General features: G+C 40.7%; 1 protein-coding gene across 1 annotated transcript; it reads right to left on the reverse strand.

The window, feature by feature from the left end:
- Positions 1 to 1,119: 1,119 nt before the first annotated feature.
- Positions 1,120 to 4,275, reverse strand: dmrt2a (doublesex and mab-3 related transcription factor 2a). Its single transcript, XM_056418121.1, has 3 exons — positions 3,901 to 4,275; positions 2,458 to 2,560; positions 1,120 to 2,192 (listed from the first exon to the last, which is right to left on the reverse strand). The coding sequence occupies exons 1-3, from the start codon at positions 4,273 to 4,275 to the stop codon at positions 1,120 to 1,122; spliced, it is 1,551 nt and encodes a 516-aa protein (XP_056274096.1).
- Positions 4,276 to 12,204: the final 7,929 nt, after the last annotated feature.

Raw genomic sequence — 12,204 nt, forward strand, 5'->3', positions numbered from 1 at the left:
ACAAGCACACTCTCACACTTACACTCTCACTCACACTCACACGTCAGTGGAAAGGAATGGAGAAATGCATCATGAGTGGAGATGAAGCTGCTCTCAGATTTATGATCCGGTGTCATGTTTCAAACCCCTGCAGATCACCGTTAGTCCACACACACACACACACACACACAAACACACACAGTGCACATGCACACACACTCGCTATGTTTTTGTTTTTGTTTGTGTGATTTGTGTTCATTCAAATACAGTATCATCTTCTTCTTTATCGCAAAAAAATAATATTTATTATGTAAAGTATATATATATTATTAAAATATATATTTAAAATAAATATATATATATTATATATATATTTATATATAGAGAGAGAAATAAACTGTAGACTTGGATTATATTTATTTATATATTTATGTATACTCTATATTTTGTATAAAAACATATACTTACATTAAAATGAGAAAATGATGAGGCACTATTATTTATGGAAATATGAAAATTCAACAATTAACATTGTAACCATGTTTTTATCTAAATGTACTTTTTTTCCAAAGTATGCCGTAATTTATTTATCTTTTTTTAAATAGACATAAACATAGAAACTGAACATTCAACACTTATTTTGAAAACCTTACTATTCACGAAATGTGTCAAAATTAATTAAAATAAACTTTAAAAATGTAAATTCTCAAACTATTTGTGGACTATTTTTTTTGTCATACGTTTTCTCCCTCTTGGTATTTGTATCTGTGAGTTAAATACTTTTGTTGTTATTCTGCATTTTTGATATGTACTATTATTAATTATGTTATTAATTATTAATAATGTTATTCATTATTATTAATGTTATATATTAATGGGTGCAGACTAAACTAAAAGCTTAAACTCGAGTATAAAAAGAAAAGCAACACTTTTTGGAAAAAGATTTCAGTCTCTCAAAGTTTATTGACATGAGGAAAACATAATGTTTAAATACTCGAGACAATAAAGTTATTAAAACATGCACGTGGAAAATATAATATACTGTACATAAATATTACACGGGGGGGGGGATAGTTTAACCCCCCCCCACAGCTGAGACCAACCTGACGTTTATAGTGCAAGAAAAGACGTTGACGGAAATCAATGGAACGCTCGACTCATAGCGGGCGCTGGCCTCTTCAAGATGGCCTCCACCGAGAAGGACAAGGACTCGCCGGACGCCATCTTGGTCCCCGCCGCCGGCTTGAACAGAAAGTCTTTGGCGTACCTGTCGGCCATTTTCACGGCGTGAATGTCCGCGCCGGAGCCCTCCCGGAACTTCCGGGCGGCCTCCTCCAGGAGCTCCTTGCAGTACGGCGTCCTGAGCTCCACGCCGCCAACGGCAACGCCGCCGTCATTTTTCTCGCCGAGCGAGTGCTGGATGAGCGAGTGGAAGGAGTTGAGTTTCACGGACAGCTTGGCCGTGTCCTTGCTCAGTTTGGAGTTTTGGCAAAGTGCGTTGCCGGGGAAGGATTGTCCGAAGCTCCTCTTGGGCGGTGAAAAGGCCGAGCGCTCCCGCTGACCCCCCTGGGCGCCGCCGGGATGTTTGGGGTCCGGCGAGTCCGGCATTGCCGCCGCCGCTCGGGCTCCTCCAGGTTTGGCGGCGGCGGCCTCCGACTCCGCCGCTTTGACCTCCCACGCCACCGCGCCCGGCTTCACGCTCTGCACCGCCGTGGCGTTGAACAGGCACTGCTGGTAGAGCAGGGCGTCGCCCAAGTTGGCGGCGCCGCGGGGCCACATCACGAAACCACCGCCAACGCCAACGCTGCCGCGTGCCGGCTGCAGCGGGTAGTGGCGGTAAGTGGTGGCCACGCTGACGTTGGACGAGATGAGCTCCACGTTGGCCGAGCCGGCCGGGTACGGCGCGGCCAGGTCCAGACAGTTGGGGCCGAGGTAGCCGCACAGCTCCTTCAGCGGCGGGTCGGCAGGCGCCGCCGAGTAGGACGTCTTGTAGTTGTACTCGGCGGCGGCGTGGTGGTGAGCCATTGGGTTGGCGAAGACGAGCGCCTGGCCGGCGTTCTCCAGCAGATCGCGCTCCTTGTACTCGCGCTCCAGCATGATGGACTCCAGCTCCTTGTCGGCGAAGGCCCTCCTCTTCCTCATGCGGTCGCTGAGCGGCGGCGGGAGCGACGCGTGGGCCGCCAGGAATGGATCCGTCTGCACCGGACGGTACCCTGTGACGGCAACAACAACAAAATAGAAGAAGCCACGCCCCCATTTTAAATTACAGGTCCGGATGCCGAGTGAAGAGAGAAACGTGCACAAAACCACAGAAGAAGAAGAAGATTCTTTGTTTCCGGTTTGAGGGAAATATAAACACGCTGGAGACGACTACGGGCGAGGTCATCGCTCGCCGAGTCACCGCTGGAACCGAGAGTTCACCGGAGGAGCCGAGAGACGATAATAAAGTCATAAAACAAGTCGATGTCTGTCGGTTACCTTCCAGGATGCTCTTGGCGAGCATGGTGGACGGCCGGATGTGCCGCTGATATATCGTCCTCCTCTCCGCCGAGAGGCTTTTCCCAGATATTCCTTTCTTGTCCTGATGAGCCGAGAAAAAAATTTAAATGAAATAAAAGCTTTAAATATATATATATATATATATAAATAAATATATGTAATAGTCCAACTTCTTCTTATTAGTAAGTTGAACACGAGAAATAGAAGAAAAAGAAACTGTTGCATCACTTCAAACTGCAATGTGTGTCATAGAAGTTACACGTTAACTTTTCACACACACACAGAAGAAGAAAAAAATTCCATATGGTATCGTCTTTAAAATACCACAGCTGATGAGCACGGTTCATTATTTTGACCTCAGACCTCAGACATTCTCAAATATTTTAATGTCACCGCAGTCAAAACACACACACACACACACACACATGTTAGAGCTCATATATAGGAGGAGATAAAAGAGGCTAATTTGTGTTTTTTTACAAGTTAGAGACAAGTTAGTTGGACAAGAGAGACGGTCTCTAATGTCAATTTAAAAAAGAATGTGATTGTTTTTTGGGGAAAACTTTTAAAAAACTCATGGACGCCATCAATTTACATATATATAGCAAATTATATATCCTTTAAATACTAAATAAACCTAAACCTGCTTCGGGTAGATAAACATAATGTTATTTCATAAGCGGGCTTTATATTTGTGTTCAAATAAATAAATAAAAAGAGAAAATGAAGATCAGTTGGTTTATGACATCACATTTACTCACATTTTAACAACAATTAAACAAGTCGTTGTAATTATGGAAATTCCATAATTAAAACGTAAAATAACAAGAGACTAAATGTGTAATGGACAACTAATGCTGTATAAATACATATAATTTAAATCACGCTTTTTTGATGACGACGATGTGTGTGTTTAAACCAGTGTTTAACAAGGCTGTTCCCCCTGAAGCCGACGGATTTACTAAGTAAATACTAAATAATAAAATACTCGCAGCTTATTTATGAAATGCGAGATCAACATCTGAAATCTCTCCAGCAACTGAAAGTCAGAGGGACTAAAGGTGTATTTTTAATATCTAAAAGGTGTATTTGTAATACCTAGAATAAGCGATCGGCTACAGAAATAAAGATCAATGCATATTTAATCTGAGGTCTTGCTGGATGTTGCTGAATAAAAGCACTTGAATGCATCTCACACACAAACTCGCTCTCTGGGTTTTTTTAGGCTGTTGCTGAATAAAACCATTTGAATGCATCTCACACACATACACGCTCTCAGGGCCTTTACCTCCGTGGTTGTTGCTGAATAAACGCACTTGAATGCATCACACACACACAGGGGCCTTAACGTCCGTGGCTGTTGCTGAATAAAAGCACTTGAATGCATCACAGACACACACACGCGCTCTCCGGGGCCTTTACCTCGGTGGCTTGCTGCCTCCTCAGCGCCACCTGCGCCGCCATGACGCGCTGCCGCTCCACCACCAGCAGGCAGTTGGCGCACTGGCAGTCCCTCCATCGGCAGAAGCGCTTGTGGCCCTTCAGGCACGAGACCACGCCGTGGTTCCGGCAGCGCGCACACTTCGGCGTCCGGCTCAGCTTCCTGTGTTCGCCGCCCGGGCACGCGCCGCTGCCGCCTCCACCGCCACTGCCACTGCTTGGCCCTCCCGACTTGCCGTCGTCGGCCTTGCCGCGGTCTCCCTCGTCCTCGCTGCCGGCGGCCGCGGCCTCGTCGTCGGCTTCCGTCTCCAGGCTCTCCACGTCGATTTCAAACTCGCACCCGGCGCTTTGTGACATGTCTCCGGCTGTCCGAGCCCCCAGTTCACCTGTGAATGAGCACATATTATGACGTCATTATATATATATATTAGGAGTTAATAGAGGATTAATAACATATCATAAACACACTCAACCCACTGTGGAAACTAGCCTATAATATTAATTATACTCTTCCATAAATTCCCAATAAGCTTCTTTATTTTTTTAAACCGTAAATCGTTTTTAGGTAAATTCTAATTTTCAGGCTTTGTTGTTGTTTTTGATTACCTCTAAAATAAACTTTCTTTTCTAGTTTGTATTTATTCATCTGCAAAAACATGGTGTGAATAAAAATAGAAAGAAAAAGAATATTTAATATAAATTCTTTGATATCTCGAAAGTACACAGCATAAATATTCCCTCCTATTAATATACATCTCAACAATCAATATAGGGAGAGATATATCAACATTATTGCTTTTTAACTTGTATATAATTGTGTATAAACCCCAAATGTCTGCAACTAAAAACTAAAAATCTATTTTATGAACATCTATCAGAAGCCTACAAATAAGCAACCCGTCCAGAGACCACCCATGTGACTCGTCGCGTGACTTTTCTTGCCTTTAATTTGCATTTCCATGCATTTAATTGGTTCTTTCGTGCAGGTATTCTCTAACACACAGCCTGAAAGCTTCTGGTGTGTGATCGACATGTAAATCAACATTAAACACACGAGGAGTTAACTTTACCTCCACAGGTGGATTCAGAGCTCCTGTCCGGGTAGTTATTATGTCGTTATTCTTCTTCGTTTACAGCCGTCGTTAAGCACCGACCCCAGAGCAGCGTTGGTAATGATCTGCTGATCGAGCGCGTAAGCCGGCGCCGCTCCGAACAGATCCGAGTCCTCTGAGGGAGAAACTCCGAGCGGCGCCTCTTTGAGCCGCGTCGCTGCCGGTCTCCCATTGGCTGCTGGCGATACGCGCGCCGCGACCAATGGGATCGCGAGAAAGTTTATTCGAGCGCGGAGCAGGACACTATTGAGCTGACTGCGCATGCTCAATAGAATCTTTGTCTTTTGATGGACGTCGAGAGTTTTTTCTACTTTATTATGTGTGTTTAATTAGCTTATAAGCATTTGTTAAAGAAAAATCAGACAATATATATACAATTATTTGTTAACAATGATGAGTAATATAGCGGAGACACTTAATAATACAAAATAATTCATTTATATTAAGGCTAAAGACACAATCAAATGGTGAAGTGAGCTAAATTAGGCCATAACTAAATAAGATAATCTATTCTAATATCCGTTTTCCATGTGTTGCCCATATTCAAAATCCAATATGTTTGTATTAATTTGACCGTCACGACGGAATAAATAACATAACAACAACAACAAATGGAATAAATATCAACAAATGTAATAAAATAGCCTACAAGACTACTGTGAATAAAATACTATCCCATGCGCAGTGTGTGTGTGTGTGGTGCATAAAGGGGCGTGGCCGTGTGTGTACACTAAGGACAGGTTGAGCTGCCACGCAGCGCGCGCACAGGTGATGATGCTCTGCACTTTGTTACAGTCGGACCTCCCGAGTGTGTTCACAACAATCACACCTCATAATAATAACACCGCGTCAGCAGACTCACACAACAAGTACTACCCAGAAGACACTGCGAATATAAAACACACTTTAAAAAACTAACTTTAACTCTTATTTCAGACCCTAAACTAACAACATCGTGTAGCCTATTTTGATCCTTGTCCTGCCATCTTTAGAAACACAAAATAATAATAATTATGATAATAATCATAATCATATAAAAGGACAAGAAAATACGGTTTTATATTAACGGAATTTATCCTAATAATAATAACAACAACAACAATAATAATAAATTATTAAATATTAAATAATAAATCTATAATAATAAAACAATAAATAATACCTAATAAATAAATACAAATAATAAATACATAATAAGTGGTGGAAGTAGCCTGCATGTAACCTCTGGAACTATGTGTGTCTCTTTGTTTGACTCCCACGGAAAGAGAAAGCGAGAGAGCGAGAGAGAGAGAGATAGCAGCGTTGACTGACGGCGGGACAATGGACACACACTGCAGACACACACAATGCAGACACATACACACACTGCAGACACACACACTGCACACACACACTCGGCCCTGCGGACATCATGTTGACTTTACCTCTTTTTGTCCGTTCAGCTCCCTGTGAAGTGAAGTCAACGAACAAAGACACGTTAAAAAGAGGATGACGTCAGTGGGCGTGGCTACCTGACCCCAAATTAATGTGAAAGCTTTTCAAATCATAATCATAAATATGTATGGATGCTATAGTGCTGCGGGCCGATAGTGTCCCTGTTACTTCTATATTAAAACACACTTGTGTTAACGTGCTATATTAGTTTGTTTGTTTTCTTTTTATTGTAAGTTAGAATATTTTCTTGTTCCAATGTGTGTTTATTGTTTTGCACTCTTCACCAACTCGACGTCCTGAGCATGGAACGAATTGAAATTGGCAATAAACATTTTCAAATGGCATATGTCTTAACTTTTATATTCTTAACTTTAGTAATATTACTATATCATTCTCACATGAAACCTATTAATGACATCACGATTATAAATATATAATAATATAAATATTACATTTAAATATTGTTGTTTTATTTTTTATTGTCTTTTTTCTGTGTATAATGTAAAATTAAACACTATTACGTCATTATACCGTATTCTAATGAACCTTATAGGACACCGGTGTGCTCTATCTTTAAGAGAGGCACGTGGTCCCGGTCCGATCCCGGTGTGAGTCCTTCTCCAGATGAGGACCTCCTAACGGCTCCCCCATGTGTCGGAGGAGCAGACTTCGGGCCGCAGGTGCGCCTTTATTCACCACTTCGTTTTAATTTACTGCGCAGGTTTACTGCGCAGGTTACGAGCGGCCACTCCGGGAATGCTTTGAAGCTAAAAGAGAGAGAGGGGGGGGGAGGGGGGCAAGGCCGGACCGGACTGGAGGATCCGCAATGAGCTGCAGGACCCTCCAGGTGAAATGTGTTGTCTGCAGTGCTGCTGCTCCCATTGGTGCGTAGGGCACCAAGTCCTGAGGGGGCACCAAAAATAGGTGTGACTGAGTATTTAAGGTGGTCTTAAGGGTATTTTAAGGGTGGGATCTTTTCAAGGGCCCCTCCTGACCCTTTGAGGTCCCATATGTGCTCCTGCAAAAGGCCTTAAACCCAAACCTTTAAGGGACCCTGGACTTCTTCAAAAAAAAATCCTTGGAGACTGAACCCTCTTCAAGGACACCCCTGAAATTCCCTGAACAATCTTGAGTTTTCCTCGAAGGTCTTCCTCACATTGATCCTCAAATGTTTTGTAGGTGTATCGATGACCTTCGGGGTCTTTGTTCGGATGTCCGGAGAGAGACTTTCGGGCGTTATGAAAGAGTCTAGGAATCCTTGGAGGGGTTCCAGGTGTAGTTGAAGGAGTTTTGCTGGTCTTTGTGGGTTTTAGGGGAGGGGGGGGGGGGTCCAGGATCCCTCAACAGGTTTCAATGGATCCTTGAATGGCTCCCAGGCCTGATGAGATCCACTAGGAGCTTCCTTGACAATCTAGCATCCTTGGAGTTATTGCATGCAGTCCTTTTCGGGGTCTGGGGGTCTTCAGGGTCCTTAGAGAGGATTTGGTGAACCGTGAGGGAGATCCAGCTCAACGAGGAGATCCTCGAAGGGTGAAGAGGAGGAAATATTGTAGGGGTTTAATTTCTAAAAGAGTTTCTTTGAAGGTGTTCAGGGGTCATGGGGGTCATGGATCCTGAACGGGTCATGGATCCTGAACGGATGATAGACGGGTTTAAAGGGTCAGGTGTATTAATGGATGATGTCATATTTAATGTGGTGGGGGGGGTCCCTGCAATGTTGGTCTAGACTCTGTAGTCAATATTTAATAAACATTTTTCTAAGATTCTTTAGATGAACTTCATCCTCCCACCATTCAGATGACTTTGTAAAACCAGCGTGAACCGGTCCCTGATCCGCTCCTCTTGGGTCCATGTGGACTCTTCAGGTCCCCATTGATCCTCTTTAATGACACTTTCTCACACGCTGTGTGTGTGTGGGGGGGGCAATTGAAACAACAGCATCTTGTTGGAAGCGTCCCACTGTGTCGGCCTTAAAAGTGTAACAGGAGCTGTGTATAGAGCAGAGGGCGTGGGGGGGGGGGGTCCTGTAGGTTAATTAGCCTCCTGATGGAGCGACAACACATGCAGCTGAATACAAAACCAGGCGGGACAACATTTGTCTCTGTTCGACACCTCGACCTCAACAGGAGGACTCAAATCCTACTGAGAGGTACTAATACACATAAAGTACCAGAGAAAGTACTTCAGGTAACAAGTTTAATCAGGAACATGTATTTAAAAGGCTAAATGAAGATTAATGTTGCACTATAACACATTATATTACATTACCTCACATAACATTTATTTTGAGATTTTTATTACGCATGCAAAAAAAATTTATTCGTTATTAATTCACCTGCTGATTATTTTCTTAATTAATTTTGTTCATTTAATTGATTGGCTTTAAAAAAATTGATTTTAAGATGTATAACAGCTCCACAATTGTTTTTTTCAAACCTTCAAGACTATTTTAAATAAATAAATGTTTTAAAGCAGTAAATCCTTCTTTTTTTAAATTTAAACCATGAAATTAAAAAAGACAATTAAACTAAATTGTTGCCGTCAATCGATGCATCAGATCGGCTCGAATTGCATTTATTGTTATTAGTTTATTGTTTTGTAATGTCAAATTTGATCAACTGTGTGCAATGATTTTGGGCAGCACGGTGGCTCAGTGGTTAGCACTGTCGCCGCACTGTCGAATCCCGGTCGTCCCGGTCCTTTCTGTGTGGAATTTGCATGTTCTCCTCGTGTCTGCGTGGGTTTCCTCCGGGTACTCCGGTTTCCCCCACCATCATAAAGACATGCACCGCAGCCTCACCCCGGTTCGTATGGATGTGAATGGATGTTGGTGGTGGTCGGAGGGGCCGTAGGCGCTGATTGGCTGCCACGCTTCTGTCAGTCTGCCCCAGGGCAGCTGTGGCTACTGATGTAGCTTACCACCACCGGGATGACTGTGTGTGTGTATGACTAGAGAAGCGCTATATAAAATTGAAGGTTATTATTATTTTACAGTTTTTCTCGATTGCTCAAACACATTTTTTGAAAGCATGCCTCGTTTTCTCAAAACTCTAAACACAAAACCACTCACACAAAATGCAAAACCCTTTATATCTCCTGCAAAATGCAACTTTGCTTTCAAAACAGTGTTATGTCACCTCAAACGGTTATTTTGTTTCCAAATGACAAACACAGCCCATTATACGAGTAGACATTCTAAGCATCGATTGAACACTGATGTGCTCAATGGAAAACACTACGATGAAATGGGAAAACACCAGTATGAAGGCCTTATCAGGAGCTTTATGCCTTTTCATGTCCAGTGGTACTGTACACTTTCTCCTGTAAAATAGTTATACAGTAAATACAAGAACACTAAGCTACTGATAAGGATTCAAACTAGTATTTTCCTTTCATAGTAGCGTTTCTTACCTATTCTCTCTTCTGAACGTCCGGATGATGGATGCTACTGAAAATAGGCTTCTATGAGGTTGCACCCTCTGGCCAGCCTCTTGCATGGCATGGTTGACCACATGGTCAATTAGTGTGGCCCGAATCTTATCTGAGATCACACCCCTCCTTCTCACTCGTCCTCCTCCTCTTCCTCTTCCTCTTCCTCCTCCTCGTCCTCTTACCCTTACTCCTCTGCCTCTCTGGTCTCCTCTACCTTCCATGTTTTCATCCATTCTTCTTCAAATCAGGAGGTCACCTGTGGCCCTTATATTGCTCAAGCCTTGATTCCAAATTGCACAACAGCCGTGGAAATGGAAGTTTTGCCAATTGAATAGCAGTGTGTTCTGTCTGGACACAAGGAGGCTTTGGCATTGATGAAGTGTGCAAAGTAGAGAGGATGGTGTTTAGTGTTTTGAAGAAAGTGTGGCTAACAATTGAAATCTGTGTCTAAAGCAGATAATTGTGCTTATAGTTTAGCAGAATTGGTTTAGGGAGTTGGCACATGAGTTACAGGTTGTGGTCATTGTGTTATAAGTTCCAGTTTTTGTGTGTAATCAATCGAGAAAAACTGTAATTTGTAAACAATAATTACAAAATAAATTGTTGTGGAGTAGAACTAGAAAGCAATAAAGGAAATATTAAAGTAAAGTAAAAGTAAAAATATGTACTTATTATCTTTCCACAAATAAACTCTTAATTCATGATAAATAAGAGGTATAAAGGGAACACATTAAATTATCTTCCAGGAACACGTTACCTCAGGCCTCATCCTAAAGTCTTTAATATTCTCATCATTTCAAAAACACCTTTTACCTGAGAGAAGCCCTTCTTATGAAAGGTAATGAATAAACTCAGTTTATACACGTTTTATGTTCATAAACCTACGTTTTATGTTTTTAAACCTACGTTTTATGTTTTTAAACCAATGTTTTATGTGAATAATGCCCATATAAATTGGACAAATTAAAAATGAAGACTCTGTCCCGCATGAAGTCTCTGCTTCATTTACAGAAGTGTTTCCAGCTGCTGCTGTAATAAAATAGTGGTATATTGACGGTGAAGTACAAATACACAAGTCGGCCACTGGGTGGCGGACTGGAGCAGCTTTCAGTGATGAAAATTGCCTCGTAAAAAATAAAAATAAAAGATTAGAGATTGTATTTCGAAAGTGAAGAAACATTGTGTTGTCTTCTAGGAAAACTGGTTATGGTGATAGAAATTTTCTCCACACCTTTATTTAAAACAAATTAATGGAGACATTTAGAAAAATAACATTTAGAAACCTTTGCCATCTTCAGTTATACAAATATTAAACCTAAAATATATTAATGGGGATTTCCCCCCTTTTTTCCTACTTTATTAATTTGATATCCAATATATATATTTCACTGCTAATGAGACATTTTATTTACAACATATTTGCATATTAAAACATTTTCCAAATTTCCAAATCTCCCGTTTTTATGTTCTGAGCTTTGTGTCTTTGACGTAAACGTGCTGTTCGTGTATTTTACCACTAGGTGGCAGCATTGGAAAGGTTTTCATCAGTTTATGCAGCTCTTTTATTGTAAAATTTATATTTTTAGTGTTGTTGCATGTCTAAGAATATTGACTTACATAGAACAACTAAACACACTAAAACAGCTTCTATAATATATAATATTACATCAGTCATTAATTTGTTGATAATATTTTGTATATTAATTTAAATCTGCAAGGCGATATTTACCTCTCAGAAGTGGTGGAAAATATAAATACTCAAGAAGTACAATTACCTCAAAATGTGACTGAAGTACGTGAGTAAATGTACTCGGTTACTTTCCACCACTGTGACTGTTGAAAAAGTCAAAATAAATAAATTAGTGTGTCAAAAGTGTGATGATTATTAACAATGAATTTAAAGGATTTTAATATATATATATATATATATATATTATATACATACATATACACACATCTGATCAGTTTGTTTTTCTTTACTGCATGATCACAAAACAGAGTTTATTGTAAAGACTTTATATAAAGCTGGGTAGCTTAATCTATAATAATAAAACTTAATAAAAAAATAATACATCATCAAATATAATCGTTGATTATATTTTATATTATTGATCTGACTCTGCAAAGTAACAAAAGGTGTTACATAAATTAAAGAGTAAAAAAGTACAATGTTCCCCTCTGAGAAGAAGTATAAAGTACTTTAAATATACTAAATGTACTTATAGTAACTTTACACCACTGCTGTATTTAACATATACATATAAATAATCTATTAAATATAAATTCATGTGAATTAAATAATAATAAT

Source organism: Pseudoliparis swirei, chromosome 7 (genome assembly GCF_029220125.1).
Source record: "Pseudoliparis swirei isolate HS2019 ecotype Mariana Trench chromosome 7, NWPU_hadal_v1, whole genome shotgun sequence".
NCBI lineage: Eukaryota > Metazoa > Chordata > Actinopteri > Perciformes > Liparidae > Pseudoliparis > Pseudoliparis swirei.

Excerpts from the sequence above, each read along its gene's own strand:
- dmrt2a (XM_056418121.1), bottom strand. The coding sequence starts at position 4,275 with ATGTCACAAAGCGCCGGGTGCGAGTTTGAAATCGACGTGGAGAGCCTG. Across the intron at positions 2,561-3,900 it reads GGAGGCAGCAAGCCACCGAG|GACAAGAAAGGAATATCTGG; the intron begins GTAAAGGCCCCG and ends TCGGCTCATCAG. Across the intron at positions 2,193-2,457 it reads CGCCAAGAGCATCCTGGAAG|GGTACCGTCCGGTGCAGACG; the intron begins GTAACCGACAGA and ends TTGCCGTCACAG.